Source organism: Schistocerca serialis, chromosome 1, assembly GCF_023864345.2.
Source record: "Schistocerca serialis cubense isolate TAMUIC-IGC-003099 chromosome 1, iqSchSeri2.2, whole genome shotgun sequence".
Taxonomy (NCBI): Eukaryota; Metazoa; Arthropoda; class Insecta; order Orthoptera; family Acrididae; genus Schistocerca; species Schistocerca serialis.
Window position 1 is genome coordinate 223,895,004 of NC_064638.1, and position 27,892 is coordinate 223,922,895.

Below are 27,892 nucleotides of genomic sequence, written 5' to 3' on the forward strand. Positions count from 1 at the left end.
CGATATTTTTCTCCTCAGTCTATCTTCGATGTTTGATTGTGCCTCCCTTAAGGCGGTGGTTCGATTCTGAAGACTCACACAGGCACCTTGTGGATGACGACTGCCCAGAATTTCTTTACTAATTCGCAGGTCCGATAAATGGCGCCATCTCTTTCCACTCATTCCACAATACACAAAACTCACCTGATTTCGTTTTTCGTTTAGAGCGTATTTTTCACTCCAGCCCCAGCGGAATTCCTGCCGCCCGGTTTCCGAAAGTAGACCAACATCACTCGCGACATGAAGCATTTTCTCAAGATACACTGGTCGCAGTACCCATTCTATACACATAGTTCTACATCTGAGGCGTATGTGAGATACGCCTTCTTTTGCGCTTCTAGTGGCACCTACCAAATGTTTGTGCTTCCACCTGAATGTTATATATACACAACGGAGCTACTGGCCATCAGGGAAGATATTCATTATTGTATCCGGACATTCAAGTTCGGCATGATACTTACGGACTCTCAAAGTGTGCTGCATAAATTGCAACATCCCGCGTGTGATAAACAGATCAACAGGTATGATCTGGACGTCTTGGCGGCCGTAAGAGACTCGCAGACGTTGGGTATTGCCGTTCAGTTACTCTGGATTAGAGGACATCATGGCATCCTTCATAATGAAAGTGTTGATCGCCTTGCCAAGAGGAGTATTGCTGAAGGCCAGTTACGCCCAGCGCCGATCCCTTATACGGATCTCATATCGACGATACGGAAGGGTGCTTGTCACGCCTGGAACTGTGAATGACATGTCCCTCAGGCTATACGACAAATTACATCAAATAGCAGTACTGTCAGCCGTTGCTGCTAAAAAAAAAAAAAAACATTCACCATATTTTTATGACACCTCTTAATTATTGAAATGTGTTTCCTGAGACATTCTGGTAAGGGCATTTGTACAACATAGTTTTCGTGTGCATTAGTAACGAATTGCTAAGAGTAAAGCATAGTCAAACTAAAAGAAGCAGATCTTGAGTAGAATTTAATTAATACGCGAATGCATGAGGAAAAAAGAAAGATGTAGTGAAAGTAAAGCTGGGATAGTGTTTAAATCAGTACTGTGATACTGGATCGCTGTTTGACACTAATGGGACACATCGTCAGACCACCTATCTCGATTCTAACTAAAAACTGATTAGCCTTTTCTTCAATGCAGCATAGACGTAAAGCAGTCGCGGTTTACTGGATAGTTTGTTCCAGGTTCTATCGTTAAAATGGATGAGATGCAGAAAGATTAGCAGTTATGAATTGGTACTGAGATGCTTGATATTGTCGTGCATTTATGACATAACAGGTATTCGCAATGTGGTGAGAGATCTTCAGGACTTCAGTGTCTAAGGAACAAATGAAGATCAACGTATGAAAATTCGATCACATTCATCATAATTGAGCACAAGGAAATTTGAAATTGATGGTAAGTTCCTATGGGACCAAACTGCTGCGGTCATCGGTCCGTAGACTTACACACTACTTAATCTAACTTACCCTAAGGACAACACACACACGCTCATGTCCGAGGGAGGACTCGAACCTCACGCTAGACCGCGCGGCTAACCCGCGCGGCGAACACATGGACTAACATGATCATATATCTATGACTTACTATATCGTCTTTCACTAAAACACACTTAAAAAGGATTTTTATATTAACATTAGATACCTGAGTCTACATTTTCATTAATTTAGAAAACAAGCAGTATCGTGTTGGAGTGATGTAAGCTGCGCTGGCAAATTGACTTACCGTCAGCGTGAAGGGTATCGTGTTGACGAGTTCGAGGATGAAGTGGAAGGACAGCAGCTGCTGCCAGATATTTCCCTGAAACAGGGAAATGCAAATTAGGAAGCTCACTTTAGGCTGCTGACTGTTCGTAGACAGGTTCCATACTTTCAGATTACTAGAAATGAACATTTTTTTTTAAAATTTGAACTTGGAATGAAAAAGTATCACTACAGCGAACATACTCAGATTCTTTATAGCGCGAAGAGAGCCAAGTGTTAGCTGTCTAATGGTCAACAGCCGTCATATTTTCTGTTCTTGATTTCACAAGATATTTTGCCTTAGTAATCATCCTCGCCATTGAACAAGTCAGTCAATAAGTAATCTGTAAAGAACCCTCCACGAAATCAACTGCAATCCGTCAGGTTTTCCGAAGGCTTAAAGTAGAAAACCGACTGTGCGTCTGGTATGGGCAAACGGTAAGAATTTCAGGATTAGCGCCCCGTCGACCACGTGGTCAATTATTTTCTGCTGTTATTTTGTCTTTGTGTGTCAACATTCGCGTCATAGTGGAGTGGACGAATGAAGAAACATCAAGTTTGGTTACAAAGGAAAGCAGAAAGTAAAAAACAAAAAAAGTCACGTGCAAGAAAGACTGACACGAACGCTGTCTTGGCTGAAATGCTACTGCTTATAATACAACTCGGTGGGTCGATAGCCAACATACATAAGACATATAACACTGAGCAAATATGATAGATTCTAATAGAAAATCGGCAACTGGTTCTAAGATCTACATCAACTGGCAACAATAAAACTCACGAGCATTTCGCCCATTGGAAAATCTCTTCGCTATTTCCGGCACAGTAATCGAATGACGAGCAAAAGGCAAGATGTGCGACATCACTGTTTCGATAGATTCCAAAAGAAGGTTTTCTGACAGTATGCAGCAGCATAAACGTTACTAAGAGTATACTGTGGCTGAGGCGACTTTGTTTGCGATTACTCGGACTTTATTTCTATTGCCCGCTCTATTTCAGATCAATTTCCAAGCATCTTCTGCTAATAATGCTATCAGATCAATTACAACTTCTTGCAGCAACAGTGTTTTTTAAAGTCATCAGTACATAAACTGATTTTATGCGCAAATCCTATCATCCTCGACAATCTCTTTTAGTATATTCTAGTGTTTTTTGTTTCCCTACTATTTACCCTCAAGTGATACCTTCCAGCGCTAAGTTTACCAGTGGTCGACGTATCAGTTGTCGCACTAACCTGCCACTTCTTCTGGTATGGACCCCACTTAGATTTTTTCCCCGCCTTTTCTTCTTAGTATAGCTTCGTGTCGTATGTAATTCGTCTGCTTAATTTTTAAGACTCATGTATCGCACCTAATTTCAAATGCTTCAAATTTCTTCTTCATCTGATTTCTGATGGTCCAGTTTTCATATCAGTATAATGCAGTGCTACAGACGGATTGTGGAAACTACGCCCATTGAAATTTTCACCCACACAAAAATCTGCGAAATTTAAGCTCAGTATTCCTGGAAGCTACCTGCCCAAGGTCACGCCTCACCTGCAACCCCAGAAGACTCGGGCAGCAGAAAAAATATCTTTTGATAAACTGTCTTCCTGGGTTTCAAAACTCCTTCCGCCATCGTTGTCCGGCAACATAGCGGCCACACGAAATGGAAACCATACGTAGGGATACACTGCCGGCCACTGTTACCCGGAAAGGTTTGCGGTAGTGTTTCCTCTAGCCACCGTATGGCTGCGAAATGGAGGGAAACGAGCCGTATAGATGAAGGGGGAGCTGCCCTCCTGCATTCGCATTCCACAATGGAAAAAATGTTAGCAAGAAGAAGAGAAATTGGGCTTCATTCAAATGGTTCAAATGGCTCTGAGCAGTATTGGACTTAACATCTGAGGTCATCAGTCCCCTAGAACTTAGAACTACTTAAAACTAACTAACCTAAGGACATCACACACATCCATGCCCGAGGCAGGATTCGAATCTGCGACGTAGCGGTCGCGCGGTACCGGACTGCAGCGCCTAGAACCGCTCGGCCACTTCGGCCGGCTCGGGCTTCATGAATATGTTCTTTCTTAAGTTAGCAAACTGCTTCCGAAACATCAGCTCTTGAGCTGATACTGCATAGTTTTCCAGAACTCTGAAATACGGTTTTGAATACATAGTTTAAAAATAAGGCCATTACCAATATGAACGACTGTATACAAGTTACAGCCCTTTAGTGTTTGGCTAACGGCGATCCGTACAGACGTTTGATCTACCTCTTTAAAGTGTACGTACATTTTCAGTTTTCACGTCCCGTGAGAGGGCGACTTAATTCTAGTTTCACAAACGCTGGGGAGCTGTCTCGATTTTTGTACAATCCGTCTTTCATTACAATGGGAAGCACGTGTAAACAAAACAAGATTACAGAGTTTCAACCTCTGATAGCCGCTTGCTGGTATTAATAAACTAACGAGTATCCTAGAGTAATATTGAGGATAAATGTTGATGGCGTTGAGACAGCAACCAGCCACAAATTTATTTTAAGTTCTTTTATTCAAAGGGTACCGTTTCTGGTTTCGAATCATTACGTTTCATCGTCAGACGGCTTTCATTCTTTCATTGCAACATGTGCTGTGTTTTTCACTGATTATTTATCGTGAAATGTCGGTTTGGAATACTTGGTTTCATAATTTTCGTCCAGCAGACAACCTTTGTAGTTTTCGCCGCATTTACATCAATGCACACACAAAATTGCATAATTGAGCGCTTCAGATTTGTCACTGAATGCATTTCTCTCACATTTCTATCGTTACACACGTAAATTTGTATTACTGAGCACTTCCGCTGAGTCACTGAACAGACTTCTAACATGCACGCCATGTTTTGATAGATACATAGGGTTTACAAACATATGAGTGTCAAAGATGCTATGATATATCGAATATTATAATGATGCTACATGTCTGGTAAAAGATCATATATTCACTTACGCAAGTGAAACGCCTTTTACGCTAATACAGAGAGATATTGGTTTTGTGAATATTAGAGCTAATACTGCAACACTAATTATAGAGATGTTCCATGTAAAAGGTTTTTTTATGTGGGTAAGACAGTACATTATTCATTTACATTTGACATCATGAGAATTGTAGTAACAGATAAATTTGCTACTTCATCTGCAGATAGGAGTAGGAATACTATTTACTTTGGAGGGTGGAAATTTTTCAGGAAAGGGGTGTTAGCCAGATCAGTTTGAAACTTCCTGGCAGATTAAAACCGTGTGCCGGGCCGAGACTCAAACTCAGGACCTTTGCCTTTCGCGGGCAAGCGCTCTACCAACTTTTTTTTTTTTTAAACTCTATCTTTTTTTTGTTGATCTCATTTTGTTCTAGATTGTTCGTTGAATTTTGTTCGTGGCGGACGTCCGATGACGCCTGTTCACGTTGATCGTTGATTCGCTCACTCAGTTTTTTTGTTACAGAGGGTAGCTAAACCCTCTGACCGAACACGCTGAGCTACCGTGCCGGCAGACTCGAACTCGGGACCTTCGCCTTTCGCGGGCAAGCGCTCTACCAACTGAGCTACCCAAGTACGACTCACGCCCGTCCTCACAGCTTTACTTCTGCCAGTACCTCGTCTCCTACCTTCCAAACCTTTGGAAACTGAGTGAGCGAATCAACGATCAACGTGAACAGGCGTCATCGGACGTCCGCCACGAACAAAATTCAACGAACAATCTAGAACAAAATGAGATCAATAAAAAAAAAAGATAGAGTTTAAAAAAAAAAAAAAGTTGGTAGAGCGCTTGCCCGCGAAAGGCAAAGGTCCCGAGTTCGAGTCTCGGTCCGGCACACAGTTTTAATCTGCCAGGAAGTTTCATATCAGCGCACACTCCGCTGCAGACTGAAAATCTCATTCTGGCAGATCAGTTTGGTCATTAAGGATATAGTCTGGGGTGCTGTTTTTATGTGTCTGTATTTCTATTTCTTCCAATATTTTCATAGTGGCTCCCTTTTCTGCTAGATGTAAAATTTTTAAGTTGTTCTCAATGTTTCTCACTGAATGGTTTTTTTCAGCAATATGGGCTGCAAATGCAGATTTGTTGAAGTTGCCATGCCTTAAAGCATCAATGTGTTCTTTCTGTCTAACTTGAAAACTTCTGCCTGTCTGTCCAATGTGCTGAGGATAACTTATCGCTATGAACGTACAATATTTACAGTGCTCTGATGTTTACTACTAGACGAGTCTGAAGAGCGTCAGCCCAGGCAAAATACAATCGCGCAATATGGGCGAGATGCAAGCGCGACATACCGCTCGTATAGCCGTGACCTTGGCGGCAACAAAGGCCAGCCTGGGACGGTAGTCTTGGGGGAGCTTCCGCACTGTGCTCAGAATTCTTTCCTCCTGCGAAAGAGCGGCCGCCGACCGGCAGTGGAGGCTGTAAAAGACGCCGGCCGGGCTGCACCCTGGAGAACCGTGCAGCCCTTATGTTTCCCTCGGGAGCTGGCCAGCGACTGACCTAGCGGATGGAACAACGATTCCAGTGAGCACCGACATAAACTTTCACCCGTTTTGCTGAATTCGCATTTTTTTCTCCACTTCTGAGAACCGGCGACAACATTTACAAGTTACGGCAGTCATTCGTGTAAAGTAATTACTCGCGAGATCTGTAAAAAAAGTAATGAGACTGATCTTTTACCTACTAAAGTTTTTGTTCTGTGTTTTCGAAGAATAATATCGTCCCCTTTAAAGTAGTTCCCTTCGGCAGTTATAAACCGGCGGAATCGTTGTTCCCAGTATAGGTAGCAGCAGTGTAGGGCTTCAACCGATGGAGCCTTTAAAATGTCTGTCATATTCTTTTGAATGTTCCCCAGAATCCCAAAAGGGAATACTTTTAACGCACACTTTTCAATTTCGCCGAAAAGAAAACAATCACAAGCACTCAGCTGAGGTGTGATGTTTAAAGCTTTCCCGGCGTACTGATTGTTCCTTAAAAACACGGGAGAACTGCCGGATGTCAGTAACGTCCTGCCACGATATTTCGGTGCAGAGTCTTCTGGCCACCTTCAGGTGAGTACCACTGGACATCCGGCAGTTCTCCCGTGTTTTTATGGAACAACTCAGTTGAGGTGATTATGGGGCTAGGGGAACAGCAGGAATGCTTTTTGAGGCCAAAAATTCAATGCCGGAAGTGGCTTGTGACATGGGGCGCTGTAATGATGCAATATCCGTTTGTTTGCAATGTCAGGTCTCACTCGATTCATTCTTTTCCTAAGCTACTCGCCGACATCTTGTAATGATCTTCGTTGACAGTTTGTACTGGAGTAACAAATTCTTTGTGCATGATACCCCTACTGTCGAAAAGCAAATCAACATTGTTTTGATGTTTGATTTGCTCAGTCGAGATTTTGTTTATCGAGATGTCTCAGTGTGCTTCTCTTCGCTTTGCCGCTTTGCCTCAGAATTCTGTTGCGGTCTTCAGTCTGATGCAGCTCCATGCTACTCTATCCTGTGCAAGCCTTTTTATCTCCGACTAACTAATGCAACCCATCCCGCCCGGTTGGCCGTGCGGTCTAACGCACGGCTTTCCGGGCGGGAAGGAGCGCCGGTCGCCAGCTCGAATCCACCCGGCGGATTTGTGTCGAAGTCCGGTGAACAGGCCAGTCTGTGGATAGTTTTTAGGCGGTTTTCCATCTGCCTCGGCGAATGCGGCTTAGTTCTCCTTCTTCCGCTTAAGTTAATGTTGGCGATTGCTGCGCAAACAAGTTCTCCACGTACACATACACAACCATTACTCTACCACGCAAACGTAGGGGTTACGCTCGCCTGGTGTGAGACGTTCCCTGGGAGGTTCACCGGGGGCCGAACCGCACAACAACCATGGGTTCGGTGTGGGGAGGCGGAGGGGTGAAGTGAACTGCGGCAGTCGTCATGGGGTTGTGGACCACTGCGGTTGCGGCGGGGACGGAGCCTCTCCGTCGTTTCTAGGTCCCCGGTTTACATACATACATGCAACCTACATCATCCTGAATCTGCTTAGTGTAGCCGTCTCTTGGTCTCCCTCCACGATTTTTACCCTTCACGCTGCCCTCCAGTTCAAAATTGGTTATCTCTTGTGCGCTCAGAATGTGTCCTACGACCGATCCCTTCTTATAGTCAAGTTGTGCCATAAATTCCTCTTCTCCCCAATTCTATTCAGTACCTTCTCATTAGTTATGTGATCCACCTATCTAATCTTCAGCAATTTTCTGTAGCACCACATTTCAAAACATTCTATTCTCTTCCTGTATAAACTGTTTATTATCCATGTTTCACTTTCATATATAGCTACACTCAATACAAATACTTACAGAAAAGACTTTCTGACACTTAAATCTGTACTCGATGTTAACAAATTTCTCTTCTTCAGTAACGCTTTCCTTGCCATTGCCAGTCTACATTTTATATCCTCTCTACTTCGACCATCATCAGTTATTTTGCTGTACAAATAGTAAAACACATCTACTACTTTAAGTGTCTCATTTCCTAATCTAATTTCCCGAGCATTACCTGATTTAATTCGACAGCATTCCATTATGCTTGTTTTGCTTTTGTTGATGTTCATCTTATATTCTCTTTTAAAGAAACTGTTCAATCCGTTCAATTGCTCTTCCAAGTCCACTGCTGTCTCTGACAAAATTCCAATGTCATCGGCAAAACTAGAAGTTTTTATTTCTTCTCCCTGGATCTTTGTTACAAGCAACAATTGTACAGCACATGCTGGAAGCTGGCAAAGTTTCACTGCCATAGTGTAAATTAATATATTTTGTATTGAAGTGATATACCAACTAACCATCTAAAAATGGAAGCGGACAGATGGACACTAACGAAAAAAGACGCCCATACTGTCGCAGTAAGTAAAAAAACTAAATTTACATCCATATTGACAGATAAACAATAGTCATGGCGATACATTAAGGCGTGCTCCATCTTCTTGTCACAGAGCCAGTACCCAGCATTAGGCTAAAAATAAAGGCGCAACCTCCAGAAACCATTTGAAGATGAACCTGAAAAGATTCGAAAACCAGTTGGTGAAATAAAACATAATTATTTGAAAAAGTGACTCGTTGATGTTTTATATAACTTATTTACATACACACACACACACACACACACACACACACACACACACACATATATATATATATATATATATATATATATATATATATATATATATATATATGTGTGTGTGTGTGTGTGTGTGTGTGTGTTACACAGCTTCTTTCAAACCATTGGATCGGTTGCAACCAAATGTGGTACACATATAATTACTGTCTGGAAAGAACGAATTTGGGACTAACAATCACCTACTGTCTAGAAAGAACCACTTTGGGGTTAAGAACCTCCTATCTCTCAAACAAATGAGGGTGGGGATGAAAAAGAAACGCAGCTCACGACGTGCAAATAGCCAGATTATATTCATCCAGTTTTTTAGACTGAGAGCATTTTTGACTTGCAACTAAATTTACACATAATTTCAAACCTTAACGTGACTTTTTATCGCTCCCACCTCCCACCAAATGATGAAACGGAAAAGATTATCACTCATTACCTTTTCGCTGTTCATGCAGTAAAACTGCTGCAACAGATATTACCTTTTAATTTATTACTTCATAACTACTAACTCTATCTGCAGCACATTTTGGAGACAGTATTCACATATACCACAGAATATCCTTGCAAAAATACGCCATTGTACGACGCATAGTTCAGGAGATACATCATAAACACTGCAATACGTGCATGACGTTTTAATTTCTTACTTATTTCGCACTACCTCCTTTCGCAATATTTTTCTCAGATACTATCCACATATACTATTGGATGTACCTGCAAAATTATATACTGAAGGGCCAAAGAAACTGCTAGCCCTTCCTAATATCGTGTAGGGCCTCGTCGAGCACGTAGACGTGCCGCAATACGACGTGGCATTAACTCGACTAATGTCTGAAGTAGTGCTGGAGGGAAATGACACTATGAAACCTGCACGGCTGTCCATAAATCCCTAAGAGTACGACGGGGTGGAGATATCTTGCAAGGCGTCCCAGATAGGCTCAATAATGTTCATATCTAAGGATTGTGGTGTTCAGCGGAAGTGTTTAAATTCGGAAGTGTGTTACTGGAGCCACTCTGTGGCAATTCTGGACGTTTGGGGTGGTGCATTATCCTGCAGGAATTGCCCAAGTCCGTCGGAACGCACAATGGGCATAAATGGATGCAGGTGATCAGGCAGGATGCTTACGTACGTGCCACCTGTCAATCTAGACGTATCGGGGTTCCATATCATTCCAACTACACACGCGCCACACCATCACAGAGCCTCCACTATCTCGAACAGTTCTCTGCTGACATGCAGGGTCCTCGGATTCAAAAGGTTGTCTTCGAGCCCGTATACGTCCATACGCTCGATACAATTTGAAACGAAACTCGTCCGACCAGGCTACATGTTTCCAGTCATCAATAGTCAAATGTCGGTGTTGACGGGCCCAGGCGAGGCGTAAAGCTTTGTGTAGTGCTCTCATCAAAGGTACATGAGTGGGCCTTCGGCTCCCAAAGCCCATATCGATGATGTTGAATGGTTCGCACGCTGAGACGTTTTGACTGCCCAGCACTGAAATTTGCTTCAATCTGCGGAAGGGGTGCACTTCTGTAACGTTGAACGATTCTCTTCAGATGTCGTTGGTCCCATTCTTGCAGGATCTTTTTACAGCCGCAGCTGTGTGGGAGCTCTGATATTTTACGGAATTCCTGATATTCACTGTACATTCGTGAAACGGTCCTCCAGGAAAATCCTCACTTCATCGCTACCTCGGAGATGCTGTGTCCCATCACTTGTGTACCGACTATAACACCACGTTCTGACTCACTCACATCTTGATAACCTGACATTGTAGCAGCAGTAACCGATGTAACAACTGCGCAAGACAGTTGCTGTCTTATATAGACGTTGCCGACCGCAACGCCGTATTCTATCTGTTTACATATCTCTGTATTTGAATCAGTTTCAAATGGCTCAAATGACTCTGAGCACTATGGGACTTAACATCTGAAGTCATGAGTCCCCTAGAACTTAGAACTACTTAAACCTAACTAACCTAAGTACATCACACACATTCATGCCCGAGGCAGAATTCGAAACTGCGACCGTAGCTGTCGCGCGGTTCCAGACTGTATCGCCTAGAACCACTCGGCCAGCAGGCCGGTGTGGCCGTGCGGTTAAAGGCGCTTCAGTCTGGAACCGCGTGACCGCTGCGGTCACAGGTTCGAATCCTGCCTCGGGCATGGATGTGTGTGATGTCCTTAGGTTAGTTAGGTTTAATTAGTTCTAAGTTCTAGGCGACTGATGACCTCAGAGGTTAAGTCGCATAGTGCTCAGAGCCATTTGAACCATTTTGAACCACTCGGCCACTCCGGCCGGCTTGAATCAGTTTCTTTGGCGCTTCTGTGTATTATTGTAGGACACACAGTGTAGGCGAAATGACGTAATAAACATTGAACTGCATGAAGACGAAACTGCAGATATGGGTGAAATACGTGTGGAATATGTTAAATATGCAGGGTGTTACAAAAAGGTACGGCCAAACTTACAGGAAACATTCCTAACACACAAAGAAAGAAAATATGTTATGTGGACATGTGTCCGGAAACTCTTACTTTCCATGTTAGAGCTCATTTTATTACTTCTCTTCAAACCACATTAATCACGGAATGGAAACACAGGCAAAAGAACGTACCAGTGTGACTTCAAACTCTTTGTTACAGGAAATGTTCCAAATTCCTCCATTAGCGAGGATACATGCATCCACCCTCCGTCGCATGGAATCCCTGATGCGCTGACGCAGCCCTGGAGAATGGCGTATTGTATCACAGCCGTCCACAATACGAGCACGAAGAGTCTCTACATTTGGTACCGGGGTTGCGTAGACAAAAGCTTTCAAATGCCCCCATAAATAAAAGTCAAGATGGTTGAGGTCAGGAGAGCGTGGAGGCCATGGAATTGGTCCGCCTCTACCAATCCATCGGTCACCGAATCTGTTGTTGAGAAGCGTACGAACACTTCGACTGAAATGTGCAGGAGCTCCATCGTGCACGAACCACATGTTGTGTGGTACTTGTAAAGGCACATTTTCTAGCAGCACAGGTAGAATATCCCGTATGAAATCATGATAACGTGCTCCATGAGCGTAGGTGTAAGAACATGGGGCCCAATCAAGACATCACTAACAATGCCTGCCCAAACGTTCACAGAAAATCTGTGTTGATGACGTGATTGCACAATTGCGTGCGGATTCTCGTCAGGTCACACATGTTGATTGTGAAAATTTACAATTTGATCACGTTGGAATGAAATCTCATCCGTAAAGAGAACATTTACACTGAAATGAGGACTGACACATTGTTGGATGAACCATTCGCAGAAGTGTACACGTGGAGGCCAATCAGCTGCTGATAGTGCCTGCACACGCTGTACATGGTACGGAAACAACTGGTTCTCCCGTAGCACTCTCCATACAGTGACGTGGTCAACGTTACCTTGTACAGCAGCAACTTCTCTGACGCTGAAATTAGGGTTATCGTCAACTGCACGAAGAATTGCCTCGTCCATTGCAGGTGTCCTCGTCGTTCTAGGTCTTCCCCAATCGCGAGTCATAGGCTGGAATGTTCCGTGCTCCCTAAGACGCCGATCAATTGCTTCGAACGTCTTCCTGTCGGGACATTTTCGTTCTGGAAATCTGTCTCGATACAAACGTACCACGCCACAGCTATTGCCCCATGCTAATCCATACATCAAATGGGCATCTGCCAACTCCGAATTTGTAAACACTGCACTGACTGCAAAACCACGTTCGTGATGAACACTAACCTGTTGATGCTACTTACTGATGTGCTTGATGCTAGTACTGTAGAGCAATGAGTCACATGTCAACACAAGCACCGAAGTCAACATTACCTTCCTTCAATTGGGCCAACTGGCGGTGAATCGAGGAAGTACTGTACATACTGACGAAACTAAAATGAGCTCTAACATGGAAATTAAGCGTTTCCGGACAGATGTCCACATAACATCTTTTCTTTTTTTTGTTTGTGAGGAGTGTTTCCTGAAAGTTTGGCCGTACCTTTTTATAACACCCTGTATGAGGTATATGCGTAAGTGGGCAAAGCACGGGTAAAAACGCCTCCTAAACCTCTGCATTGATTGAAAACAAATTTGTTTCACCTGTTAATTACTATGTCATTAGTCTGTGATATATTTTACACAGCACCTGATGATTTTCTTAGTTTATTTTCAATTAGAAATTCTCGGACATTTAAAATATATGTAAGGATCGATCAAAAAGTTTCCTTTCGAAGACCGTACAGTCCAGGCCTAGGTAAGACCTCCATGAGCATTGAGGCAATCATCCCATCGACGCACCAGGTTGAAGATACCCGTTTGGTAAAACACTGTGTCTTGCTGCGTGAAGAAGTCCGTATCTGCTCGCTGCATGTCCTCGTCCAACAGTAATCTTTGACTCTTCAATACCTTGTTTAAGACACTAAAGGCGTGATAATTGCGTGGGGAGAGATCAGGAATATAGGGTAGTTGCTCGAATGTCTCCCCCTGAGCTGGCATAACTTCTGCAGTACGTCATTCACGGTATGGGCACGTCTCGTGTCGAATAGCGACCAGAGCGGAACTTGGCACACCATTCCAAAATTGCACAGACATGCTGCTCCGTACACAGTCTCCGTTCTGAACGTCCACCAGCGTTTGTCCTTTGGCATCCAAGAGAAGAGTGACAGCACGTTGATTTTGGACACTTTTGAGAATAACGTCGTCATATTTCACGTGCGCGCATTTACCGTATGCACATCGTAAAGACATGCCACACTAAACTCCATGCATACGCGTCAGTGTTTACACTGTGCGATCAAAAGTATCCGGACACTTGGGTGAAAATGACTTACAAGTTCGTGGCGCTCGCCATCGGTAATCCTGGAATTCAGTATGGTGTTGGCCCCTTAATAACAGCTTCCACTCTCGCAGGCATGCGTTCAGTCAGGTGCTCGAAGGTTTCTTGGGGAATGGCAGCCCACTCTTCACGGAGTGCTGCACTGACGAGAGGTATTGATGTCGGTCGGTGAGGCCTGGCACGAAGTCGGCGTTCCAAAACATCCCAAAGATGTCCTATAGGATTCTGGTCAGGACTCTGCGCAGGCCACTCCGTTATAGGAATGTTATTGTCGCGTAACCACTCCGCCACAGGCCGTGCATTATAAACAGGTGCTCGATCGTGTTAAAGGATGCAATCGCCATCCCTGAATTTCCTTCAACAGTGGGAAGCAAGAATGTGCATAAAACTTCAATGTAGGCCTGTGCTGTGATACTGCCACGCAAAACATCAAGGTGTACAACTCCACTCCATGAAAAACACGACCACGACATAACACCACCGCTTCCGAATGTTACTGTTGGCAGATGACGTTCACCGGGCATTCGCCATACCCACACCTTGCCATCGGATCGCCACATTGTGTACCGTGATTCGTCACTCCACACAACGTTTTTCCACTGTTCAATCGTCGAATGTTTACGCTCCTTACACCAAGCGAGGTGTCGATGGCATTTACCGGCGTGATGTGTGGCTTATGAGCAGCCACTCGACCATGAAATCCAAGTTTTCCCACCTCCCGCTTAACTGTCGTAGTACTTGCACTGGATCCTGATGCAGTCTGGAATTCCTGTGTGATGGTCTGGATAGATGTCTGCCTATTACACATTACGACCCTCTTCAACTGGTGGCGATCTCTGTCAGTCAACAGACGAGGTCGGCCTGTACGCTTTTGTGCTGTACGTGTCCCTTCACGCTTCCACTTCACTATCAGATTGGAAACAGTAGACTTATGGATGTTTAGGGGTGTGGAAATCTCGCGTACAGATGTATGACACAAGTGATACGCAATCACCTGATCAATATCGAAGTTAGTGTGTTCCGCGGAGCGATGCATTCTGCTCTCTCACAATGTCTAATGACTACTGAGGTCGCTGATATGGACTACCTGGTAGTGGGTGGGAGGCAAATGCACCTAATATGAAAAACGTATGTTTTGTCGGGTGGCCGGATACTTTTGATCATATAGTGTACAAAGGGTGGTCCATTGATAGTGACCGGGCCTAATATCTCACGAAATAAGCATTAAACGAAAAAACTACAAAGAACGAAACTCGTCTAGCTTGAAGGGGAAAACCAGATGGCGCTATGGCTGGCCTGCTAGATGGCGCTGCCATAGGTCAAACGGATATCAACTGCATTTTTTTAAGTAGGACCCCCCACCCTGTATACCGCCATCGGAGTCGCGCTACATTGCTTAAATACTTCAGTAACGCCCTCAAGCGGAAACTTTTTGATTGCCTCTTATATATTGTAGAGTTTCGCCAAACATAACCGAAACACTTAAAGAGAAGCAAAATAAATGGAAACCTGACTGGGTGAATTTACAGCGGTCGACAGTTCCGTCCGATACCATAATCAAAGTGATCTTTAAGGGAATGAGCGACGCTAAATACTCTCTTAACATGAGGATACTTTCAGCTAATCAATCATCGTATACTTAAACGGGGAAAACAAGTACTGGATTGAGGGAGGGTACGGCAGTCTAAGCCAGAGGTAATCAGAATGCAAATGTTAATACTTGCAAACCCGAACATCTTAACTCGCATCTACGGCCATCTCCAAGTCCACTCACTGGGTGCTTACCGTTGTAATCTAAAAATACAGTATTTTGTGATAATTCTTTTATTATGAGTGTTTTTTCTAGCGCTAGTGAACCTAAAACTAATGATAATATTCAGTATGAGATGAAATGTGTTTCAGGAATGGTAAAAAACGTAGTGTGTACAACATTTTTTAGAAGAATGGGTCGAATATCATTTTGAATAAAGACCTTTGTTTACAGCTGATGGCCACGAGGGGTAGCCGCGTGGTCTTAGGCGCCTTGCCACGGTTCGCGCGGATCTCCCTGTCGAAGTTTCAAGTCCTCCCTCTGGCATGGATGTGGTTGTTGTCCTTAGTGTACGTCAGTTTAAGTGACATTATGTAGTATTTAAGCCTAGGGACCGATGACGTTCGCAATTTGGTCCCATAGGAACTTACCACAAATTTCCAAATTTTACATCTGATGTCTCCGTCGGAGTTCTTTTATGGCAACTGGAAACACATTCGTGATTGTCACGACAGACTCCGTCTTGCATTCCTGGTTGCCGATTCACCAGCGCGTATTGTCAAATTGGCATTAACTGTTTATGGGAATAGAATCAACGATGCTGCAGCTATATTGGAGGAGAATTGGTACCACAAACCACATTCCATGAAGAGAGAGACAACATGTTACTTTCTCCCACATGCGTCTCGAGTGATGACCACGAAGAGAAAATTCGAGAAATTAGAGCCAGTACAGAAGGTTACCGACTAGCTTTCTTTTCACGGGCCATTAGCGAATGAAACTTGTAGGGGGGATCCGTTAGTGCTACCAGAAGTACTCCTAGGCACACACCAGCAGGTGGCTTACGGAAGTATGATGTAGATGATATCTATAGGCGTATTGTTGACTTATGATGGTGAAAGGGTCCTGTAGCCACCTTTCACTAGTCCGGTAGCCCACTTTCACTAGCATTTCTCTTTCTTTTCCTTGTTTATCTTTTCTCATAACTGATTGAATGAATGCAGTTGTGTGTCACGTTGCTAGACGGTGGCGTAGTCTGCTGCAGAAAGTTTGCAGTAGTCATACAGATTCAGCAGCAGTTGTACAAAATAGCCAACTCTCATAGTGGTCAAGTAGGCAAAGAGGTTTGCGCTACTTGTCAGAAATCCACCTGCGTTCGGTTGGTGGCAGAAATGGCATCTTTGGTTTTTCCGGGCCACGCGGAGCATGGAAGAGGCTGGAGGAGAAAAAGCGAGGCAATCAGCAACCGGTACGGCAAGCATCCACAGCTGTGTTCCACTCGAAGGAGGGAGAGTTAGACTGACCGCATGGCGAGTTGTTACTTGGCGAGAGGAGAGCTCTTAGCTTTTGGTCTCGCTTTTCAACTCTGAAAGATTGCTTTGCCTTGTTGCAGCAAGGAATGCAAAACTTTGGCAGATTTTTCTTTTAGTAAATTTCTATAGCAGACTTGGATCCGCCGGAAGAGCGCGACATAGAGGTGTTGCAACTATAAGAAGTGAGTCCTCGCTTCTGTATGAATGCCTGTTTGCCTTCAGCTGTGCCTCTATACGCTTTTATTTTTCTAAATATTAATAGCTTGGCCATCTAGTAAATTTTCCTTGCTTTATGTATCTTTCGTACGCGGGAAGCCAACCACGTAGTTGGACATCAGAGTTTGTTGGGCTACCGTCATCACTAACTGTCCGATCTCATGTGTGTTTTAAGAAATGTTAACTGTTTATGATTGCGTGATGTGATATTGTTGCAACTTGGCCACAATACCTAGAAATTGCGTCTCCACAAATCACGGGGCAAGTGGGTGTGCTGCGAAACGTGTACCGTTTCACGAGCTATTGCAGTCAGTGATCAGGCAACCGCAGTTGTATGAATGATTCACACCAATGGTTTTAGGTGTAGATTATGACGGTGAACGTATCGATGCTTTTCTTTAATGTTTTAGGAATTAATGATATCAGGAATTGTGTACGTGCCTCACATCCATGTCTTAGGAATAAATGATTGTATCCACAATTTTCTCTTGCATTTCGAGGTTACATTTTTGCACGTAATCCACTCACTTCGTAGCTTTCCCGTTAGCACATCCAACGCGTTTCCTTAAGCACAGGTCCAGTGATTATTTTTCCTTTTATTTTAAAACAAATGCTTTAGATTAAGTCTTATTTTCAGGTGTTGATTGGAGCTCATCTTATGCACAGTGTTCATGCACTTTCTATTTTATTTTAAATGTTTGATTCTCGTGAACAGTGCACGGGCAATACTATTAATAACATCGCATCCCCTATAAGCGATATCACAACGTATGCTTCAGTCTGGAACGGCGCGACCGCTACGGTCGCAGGTTCGAATCCTGACTCGGGCATGGATGTGTGTGATTTCCTTAGGTTAGTTAGGTTTAAGTAGTTCTAAGTTATAGGGGACTGATGACCTCAGATGTTAAGTCCCATAGTGCTCAGAGCCATTTTCACCATCACAACGTATGCACTTTTATGAGTTTTTGGTCTATGACCAAATTAATTTATTTCCCGACTAGGCCAAACCTTTGATTAGTTGTATAGTTAGAGTCGGTGGCGACCCTAATCTTCTCACGTTAATTTCACAGTCAATAAGCATTTCCATTTGCAGCTGGTTCATTTAAATATTCGGACACAGTTCCGAGCGCTACGTTCTGTTGACTCAAAGGCGCTACATGCCACAAAACGCAACAAATACTACACGTCTGTCTTACACGATTTATTCACAGGTGCCGCACGACGACTGCTAGCAGCGACCATTTGCCTGCTTTAGGTCAATAGTAAGAAGTAAACAAGTGAGTTACACGGAGTCGGTGCCGACTCAATAATAACGTTATAACCCATAAAATGGCTCTGAGCACTATGGGACTTAACATCTATGGTCATCAGTCCCCTAGAACTTAGAACTACTTAAACGTAACTAACCTAAGGACATCACACAACACCCAGTCATCACGAGGCAGAGAAAATCCCTGACCCTGCCGGGAATCGAACCCGGGAACCCGGGCGGTTATAACCCATAGAAACAGGTTAGTTACAATGGTAGTAACTCATATGAACTGCCGTTATACATCCACCCATCGAGCCGTATTTGAATTCCTATCCCGCATTCAGGCTTTTAGCGGCTTAGGCGAGTGCTACGACTGCCACAGAGAGCTTGCCTTGGACAGTAGGCGCACCCCTCTTGCAAAGAAGGCCCGGGCTTGTCTCGGCAACGGTGAACCACTTTGCGGCGCGGAATGGCTCTCAGCCCGCACCCCGCACCCCGCGATGGCCGTGTCCGGAGATTATGATCTGCGACGCGGCGCCGCGTGGTGCTTTTATATTCACTCGCTCCGTTACCCCCGCCTATTCCGTGTAAGCCAGCGTTAGCTCTGCCAGCAGCGAGTCACTGACCCGGCAGACAGAGCATTAAGAGCACAATGAACGCCACGCTCGCCGTGGTAATGGCTTTCTGACGGGCGCAGCGCCCAGTCCGCCGGCCATCGAGAAGATCGCGGCGTCGAAATGAGTGTTGGAGGGGCGCCGACTAGAAGAATAAGAGCTTACGTGCACCACTTCCCAGAGCTTTCAGATATGAGCTCTGTTTCCGCACTGTTTTTTGTTTTGTTTAATTTCAAGATGTACTTAGGGCAGAGGAAAGCGGGGAGTTAGTAACAACTGGTGTACACGTTTAGTATAACCTAATATAAAAATATCTGGGTGTGAGCATTTCCATTTCGATTCTAACAAAGAGCGGTGGTTCGCACCGAGTTTTTTGGTTACAAGTCTTCTGGCTTGGCGCGGAGATTTGTTAGCTACAAGTCGCCTGGCTGGTTTGTTGCGCACCACTACGGCTTCCTATGCAGTGTCAGTCTGCAAAAATATGGAAATCTAACCAGAAACGCATGCTTGAACATAGATGCAGATACTAGCGAAGCCTGCACGTTGCGCTATTGTTCACTGACAAAAATATAATTAATATACACTACTGGCCATTAAAATTGCTACACCACAAAGATGACGTGCTACAGATGCGAAATTTAACCGACGGGAAGAAGATGTTGTGATACGCAAATGATTAGCTTTTCAGAGCATTCACACAAGGTTGGTGTCGGGGCGACACCTACAACGTGCTGCCATGAGGAAAGTTTCCAACCGATTTCTCATACACAAACAGCAGTTGACCGGCGTTGCCTGGTGAAACATTGTTGTGATGCCTTGTGTAAGGAGGAGAAATGCGTACCATCACGTTTCCGACTTTGATAAAGGTCGGACTGTAGCCCATCGCGATTCCGGTTTATCGTATCGCGACATTGCTGCTCGCGTTGGTCGAGATCCAATGACTGTTAGCAGAATATGGAATGGGTGAGTTGAAGAGGGTAATACGGAACGCCGTGCTGGATCCCAACGGCCTCTTATCATTAGCAGTCGAGATGACAGGCATCTTATCCGCATGGCTGTAACAGATCGTGCAGCCACGTCTCGATCCCTGAGTTAACAGATGGGGACGTTTGCAAGACAACAACCATCTGCACGAACAGTTCGACGACGTTTGCAGCAGCATGGACTATCAGCTCGGAGACCATGGATGCGGTTACACCTGACGCTGCATCACAGACAGGAGGGCCTGCGATGGTGTACTCAACGACGAACCTGGGTGCATGAATGGCCAAACGTCATTTTTTCGGATGAATCCAGGTTCTATTTACAGCATCATGATGGTCGCATCTGTTTTTGGCGACATCGCGGTGAACGCACATTGGAAGCATGTATTCGTCATCGCCATACTGACGTATCACCCGGCGTGATGGTATGGGATGCCATTGGTTACCCGTCTCGGTCACCTCTTGTTCGCATTGACGGCACTTTGAACTGTGGACGTTACATTTCAAAAGTATTACGACCCGTGGCTCTACCCTTCATTCGATCCCTGCGAAACCCTTCATTTCAGCAGGATAATGCACGACCGCATGTTGCAGGTCCTGTACTGGCCTTTCTGGATACAGAAAATGTTCGACTACTGCCCTGGTCAGTACATTCTCCAGATCTCTCACCAATTGAAAACGTCTGGTCAATGGTGGCCGAGCAATTGGCTCGTCACAATACGCTAGTCACTACTCTTGATGAACTGTGGTATCGTGTTGAAGCTGCATGGGCAGCTGTACTTGTGCACGCCATCCAAGCTCTGTTTGACTCAATGCGCAGGCGTATCAAGGCCGTTATTACGGCCAGAGGTGGTTGTTCTGTTTACTGGATTCTTAGAATCTATGCACCCAAATTGCGTGAAAATGTAATCACATGTCAGTTCTAGTATATTTGTCCAATGAATACCCGTTTATCATCCTCATTTCTTCTTGGTGTATCAATTTTAATGGCCCGTAGTGAACAATACTGAAATTTCGGGAACACATTTGTCTAGGTAACAAACGTAAGTGATTAACTGGCGTGGCGCAAAAGCCGTTAGACGACGACGCCACACTGCAACACACCGGCGTCGTGCTGGTTGCCAGCTCAGCCCCTGCGATAACACGACGTTCCGTCTCCGCCGTTTGCAGCGCGACCTAGGGCCTTTGCGTACACCGGACTAAAGCACAGCGGGAGTGAAAATCAGCAAGAGATGTCGTTCCTGCCACGAACCTTTGCTGCATCTGCCAGTGTCACGTGCAACCAATCACGAAGAAATGTACCCCCACCGTGCGGGAGTTTAGGACAGCGCCCGCGCCGAGCACGGCAGCAACGACGCAGCCAGCCAAGGGAAGAAGTATGCTGCGGATGCAGCTCCCGTCGACCGCATCTCCACCTTCGCCGGTAAGGGACCCCGGCAACGTGCTCGCGAGCCTGTTCGTATGCTGTCAGACTCATTTGGCAAGACTGTAGAAACTATGAACTCGTACCGTAATTTACGAGTTGGTCTGTTCCAAGGTGTTCCGCTTAGGGAGAGCGAGGACTTATACGTTTGGTAGTTCAAATAGTGAAGAACGAAGTCTGAGAGTAGAAGCTTTCATTGTGTTGTTTTGTCAACCGAGACTTGTATTCGAAGCGCTTGTGTTTAGTTGTGAACTTTTTTTCCTGTTAGGAACTAGTACAAAGTTTGTTACTTGTTTGTGACGCTCAACGAAGACCATTTCTAACTCATTGTGTTCTTAAATATAGACGATGAAGTACATGCTTGTGTGTTTTTTGTGGTGTTCCGAGTCCAGGATAGTTTATCAAGATTAATGTAAGCGCCATTACAAGTGTGAAATGCTGGTACATTAATAAATGGTGTAACTGCCAGAATGGTGAATGCAAGCATGCAAACTGCACACATTATGTTATACGGATACCAGATGACAGTTTGTGGGATGGATTTCCGTGCCTGCTGCACTTTCTCGATCAATACGGGGACGATTAATACTGTTTGTGGATGACGCTGGAGTTGTTATCCTATAATTTTTCATATGTGCTCGATTGGAGAAAGATTTGACGATCGACCAGGCAAAGGCAACATGACGACTCTGTTATACCACGTTGGGTTACAACCGCAACATGTGAGCCAGCGTTATCGTGTTGGAAAAAACGTCCTGGAATGCTCTTCTTGAATACTGCACAATAGGCCAAATCACGAGACTCACGTACAAATATGCAGCCAAGACGTGCGAGAGAACCATGACGATTCTCCTGTCATATGAAATCACATACCAGATCATAATTCCAGGTGTATGTTCTCTGTGTCTAGTATGCAGTCAGGTTAGTTGAAGGCACTCAATTGGCCTCCTTCTACCCAATACACGTCTATCACTCGCACCGATGCAGAAAAAGCTTTGATCAGAAAATGCAACAGACCTCCACCCTACCCTCCAATGAGCTCTTGCTCGACACCACTGAAGTGGTTTGGGGTCAGTGGAACAAATGCTACACGGAGTGTGGCTCCCAGCTGTCCTTGAAGTAACCGATTTGTAGCAGTTAATTGCTTCACTGTGGTGCCAACTCTGGCGTCGGAAGGCGTGGAAGTTGAATGCGCGCGAGAGAGAATGGACCTGGATACCAACAATGGTCTCTGTGCTCCGGCGTGCGCTTGCGCCGCGAGCCTCGCCATGCGAGTACGCCACTCTCCGTACCACGTGAAGTCCACTCGCCGTAGTTCGCTTGTGCATCTCGGCCGTACTGCGTTCCATGTCGCTGGCCGGGGTGGCCAAGCGGTTCTAGGCGCTACATCTGGACCGCACGTCCGCGCGACCGCTACGGTCGCAGGGTCGAATCCTTCCTCAGGCATGGATGTGTGTGATGTCCTTAGGTTAGTTAGGTTTAAGTAGTTCTACGTTCTAGGGGACTGATGACCACAGAAGTTAAGTCCCACAGTGCTCAAAGCCATTTGAACCATTTTTTTGCGTTCCATTTCCGCGTGTTGAGATATTGTCGTTGTTTGGAGTGCTCCTGTGTTGTTGTTGTCTCGCCGTATTTATCACCTCAGTTCTTGCTCGCATGCCTCATGTTGTGTTGTGGTCGGTCCTAGTGTCTGTCGACCCCTACTCGTTAATCTGTCCTGTCTATTAGCTGTTAGCGATATTCCTCCAGCGCTCTGGTCGGTCGTAGTGTCTGTCGTCCCCTACTCGTTCATCCGTCCTGTCTATTAATTATTCGCGTCTCCATTCTCTGCTGTGTATTCTCGCCGGTCGCTAACGGCTGTAACACCAATTGTTGCTCTAATTTCTACTGCAGACTCAATACGACGCGCCAGAGCCATATGATGAGAACGATGGTCGTACCTTTTACCATGTGGCCCTCTGGAGTTCGGTCTTCTAGCGACAACGCATTCTCGTGATCACCTCTGCCAGCACTCATGTACAATGGCTACATTCCTGCCAAGTCTTTCTGCAGTATAACAGAATCAACATTCATCTTCTCATAGCCTCGTACACGACCTCATTCAAACTCAGTGAGGTGATTGACATCGCATTGTTGATTAACATCAGCTCATCACGATCAGTCTCAAAGGTAACTTGTGCTCACGACCGTTACAGCGTGTATTTAAAGCAAACCTTATCTGCATCCTCAGAGTGGCGCTACTACCGTCACTGTTATATGACTGGCGCAAAATTTGAATTGACAACATCTTTTAGAGGTAGAAACACGCCCACCACAACTTTCGATTATGCCGCCTACTTCCTTCTTGGTGTTGTGATTTTTTTTTTTTACCGCGTTGTATTTGACTCCAAGTGGCAGCTGTGCAATGTCCTCAACATGTTACAAATGTTTGTAGTTGTCAGAGCAGTTGTAAGTAGGCTGTTTAGGTTTTTTTATTGGTAACGCCACCTCTGTATGAAAATCACGGGCTGTGCTGTGTGCAGTCTGTGTCTAGTTTGCATTGTTGTCTGCCATTGTAGTGTTGGGCAGCGGCAGCTGGATGTGAACAGCGCGTAGCGTTGCGCAGTTGGAGGTGAGCCGCCAGCAGTGGTGGATGTGGGGAGAGAGATGGCGGAGTTGTGAAATTTTTAAAACTGGGTGTCATGAACTGCTATATATATTATGACTATTAAGGTAAATACAGTGTTTGTTCTCACTTAATACCTTTCATTTGCTAACTATCCCTATCAGTAGTTAGTGCCTTCCGTAGTTTGAATCTTTTATTTAGCTGGCAGTAGTGGTGCTCGCTGTATTGCAGTAGTTAGAGTAACCAAGGTTTTTGTGAGGTAAGTGATTTGTGAAACGTATAGGTTAATGTTAGTCAGGGCCATTCTTTTGTAGTGATTTTTGAAAGTCAGATTGCGTTGCGCTAAAAAATATTGTATGTCAGTTTAAGGACAGTCTTGTATAACTGTTCAAAAAGGGGACGTTTCACAATGTTCTGTGTTACTGCGAGTGCGTTATGTATGGAGCTAAAAGAATTTGAGCGTGGCAAATTGTTGGTGCTCGTGTAGTGGCTGAAGTGTTTAGTGTTTCATGAAGCGCTGTATCATTTACACCGCATACAGGAAAAGCTTTGGTTTATTGAACAGTGATACCAACAGCTTGTTACGAATGTAAAAGCATATGTACAGAGAAATCACCCTTTATCGAAGATTTATACCGAGATTCAGGGAAAGCAGAGAAACATTATCCGCTAAATTACAGCGCGGACAAAAGTGTGTGTTGAGTGACCGTGACAGACGGTGACTGAAGAGGATTGAAGCGATGAGTGGAACTACGTGAGCAGGGAATTGAGGGCGAGCTGGAACTGCAAAACAACTCATTAGTTTGCAAATGCCCGTTACAGGAAAACGTGGTGCGGAAGTCAAAACCCTATACTTTGGAGCAATGGAATACGAGTCTTGTTGAACAAAAACTTCTGGTCGAGTTTACGTTCCAAGAGTGACACGTCGCTTTTGATAGGGCAGCCATATCTTGGTACTCCATGGGTTTTATGATTAGCAAGGTCACACTACTGCCAAGGATTACATGACCAGCTTGCCTGATTAGGTCGATCCCATGGTACAGTATTTGCTCTCCAGTGGTTTTGTGTACATAAGAGTGAATTGTCACACCTCTTCTGGCCACTGTAATTACCAGATCACAATATGATTGAGCCTTTGTCGTCTACTATGGAAAGGTACGTGGTCACTGTCACCTCCAAATCGTTACTAGAACTTGCCATTATTTTGCGGGTAGATTAATACAAGATTCCATCGAAAACTGCACATGACCCGAATTTATCCATTCCCCGACGACTGGAACCTGTTTTGAATGCCAAGATTTTCCAACATGGTAATGTATTGCGTTTTTGGTGTTTCCACATTTCTCTCCACCTTCTATATCTTAGAGTATACAAGCAACGTCTTCGGTTAGTCGGAAGATGTACTCTAACCTCTCCATTTCTCCATAGCTTTTCTACTCTATTGGTAGCTGCAGCACCATAGAAGTCATCCCTTGAGGGGCTATCGCCGCGCGGGATGAGCCGAGCGGTCTTAGGCGCTGCAGTCATGGACTGTGCGGCTGGTCCCGACGGAGGTTCGAGTCCTCCCTCGGGCATGGGTGTGTGTTTGTCCTTAGTATAATTTACGTTAAGTAGTGTGTAAGCTTAGGGACTGATGACCTTAGCAGTTAAGTCCCATAAGATTTCACACATATATGAACATTTTTTGAGGGGCTATTATGTCATCCCTTCTTGTAGTCGGTGTTTTCCGCGTATTCTCATCATGGGCGATTCTGAGGAAAACCGTGGCATTTCTTAAGTTCTGAATCCACTTTTTCAACATTATACTATAATACATCTCAAAAACTTCGATGCTCTTCATTTATGGTTATCTAGCAGTCCATGGTTCACTTGTAACAACGCTGCACTCAATATGTACTAGTGTGAGTAGTACTGTTCTTTTATCGAGGAATACCCTTTTGCCTTTGCTAATCTACTACTTATTTTCTTCCATATCGGCAGAACCGAATAATGGGAAGTGCACGAGACTCCGGTACCAGGCGTCCGTCGTTAAAACCCTGATAAGCACGGGAAATTATTCTCATTCCAGCCTTCCTAGGAAGGCCACAGCACATCTCAAGCTACTATCAAATGAGTACCTGGCAGTTTTCTCGGGGATAAAAGACGTTCACCATTCCTCACCTAGTAGTGTTACAGTGAAGAAGGCTTGCACTTTGTGGGGATTCGGCTTAGTTATTGAAACACCAAAAACACCTCACCATATCTAATACCGTTGTGAAAAACCGTTGGCCTTCGAAACAATTTCCATTCGTCTCGGAATGGATAAATTCAGGTCCTGTACGTTTTGGAGGGTCTCTTTTACTATTCGCTCTGCAAAACAGTGGCAAATTCGTTTAACGATGATGAGGCGGATACCAATCACGCACTCTTCACCCAAAGTTGTCCACAAACGCTAAATAATATTGAGATCTGGGGCCAGGGGAGATGCAACATCTCATCCTCCTGCTCACAAAAAGACTTCTGGACGATGCGAGATAAGTGAACGGAGGGCCTATCGTCTTGGTACACATATCGCCTTCGGGAAATAAGTACTGTAGCATGAGATGGACCTAATACAGTCAAAATTGTGACATAATACTTGGCAATAATGTGACCTTGCAAACCACGAGTTTTATGGAATACCACGATATGGCTGTCCAAATTACCACCGGTTCGCCGCCTCGTTTCATTCTTGGGATGTGAACTGGAAACATTGTGAAACAAGACGCATTCGACCGAATGACTTTCTTCTATTACTCCATATTCAGATTTTATGGCTTCGGCCCAAGAGTTTTCTGTAACGGGCACTGCATCACAGATGAGAGCTTTGGAGTTCCAGTTCGTCCTGCAGCTCCGATCGTGCGGAGCTCCGTGTTGTTTTGGTGCTGATTCGGTTCGCGAACGACATACAGCTCTGCAGTGACTTTTGCAGCTGTTGTCTTCTTATTTTTCGCCAGAATCCGCTTCAATGACCAGCTGTGACGATCACAAAACACACACCACAGGCCAGAAGTAATGCGGCGACAGGTAGCCACGCGCTGGCGGTGCCGTCGAAGCGTCCATACATTTAGTGTGGGTACTGGATTCGGATTGGTCTTACCTACCGTCTGTCGAACCCAGCTTTCACCAGCTGAATTATATTCACTAATATCAAATGAAAGCAATGAATATGCAATGGCGTAAAGTAAATCAGCGAAAACTGACCAAAAAATGTAATTAATGTGTGGTGAGTAACGGAAAACAGTGCCAGACCAGGACTCGTGCCCGTATCTCCTTTGTTTCGCAGGCTCACACCCTTCTTTGATTATTTGTCAGATGTATTCCGATTTCGGGTATATTCTCCTACAGTTTATGTTCCCTACAGGAAATCGTGGTACCACGGAAATCATTCCCTAATGTTTTAACACGTTCTATTATCTGGTGACTTCTTGTCGCCGTCACCCACACATTGTTTTCCTCGCTGCTTATGTGGGGAATCGCCTCGTTTTCTATTTTCGGCATCCTTCTGTAACACCACATCTCAGATGCTTCGATACTCTTCTTTTCGGTTACCTCAGAGGCCACGAGTTTTCTTCCATACAATGCTGTACACCAGACGTACTTTGTCGTGGTTTCCTATTTCAGACTAAGGCCTATGTTTGATACTAGTAAACTTATTTAGAAGGGAATGTTCCCTTTGAATGTCGTAGTATGCTCCTGATATCCATCACCATGAGTTATTTTGGTACCAGAATTCATTTAACTGTAAGGGGACAGCGTTTATCCGTCATCACCAATGACGTTCTGATTTATGATGTATTCAGACCTTGGCCAGAAATGAAAGGGACAAAATCGAGTGCTCCAGATGGCCGTGCTTTAAAAAAAAAAGCATTTTTGCCTCAGATCGGGCAAGACGTGAGGCATTAGGCACCCCTGGCACAGCGAGAAGAATACAGAACGGTTATGCGCGGG

At 44.7% G+C, this 27,892-nt stretch overlaps 1 protein-coding gene across 1 annotated transcript in view; it reads right to left on the reverse strand.

Moving 5' to 3' along the window:
• The window catches only part of LOC126460891 (potassium channel subfamily T member 2), a 627,462-nt gene that overhangs the window by 445,328 nt on the left and 154,242 nt on the right, over positions 1 to 27,892 (reverse strand). Inside the window, exon 4 of the mRNA XM_050095956.1 lies at positions 1,780 to 1,854. Within this exon, the coding sequence (XP_049951913.1) occupies positions 1,780 to 1,854 (75 nt within the window). The remainder of the gene's footprint in view (positions 1 to 1,779; positions 1,855 to 27,892) is intronic.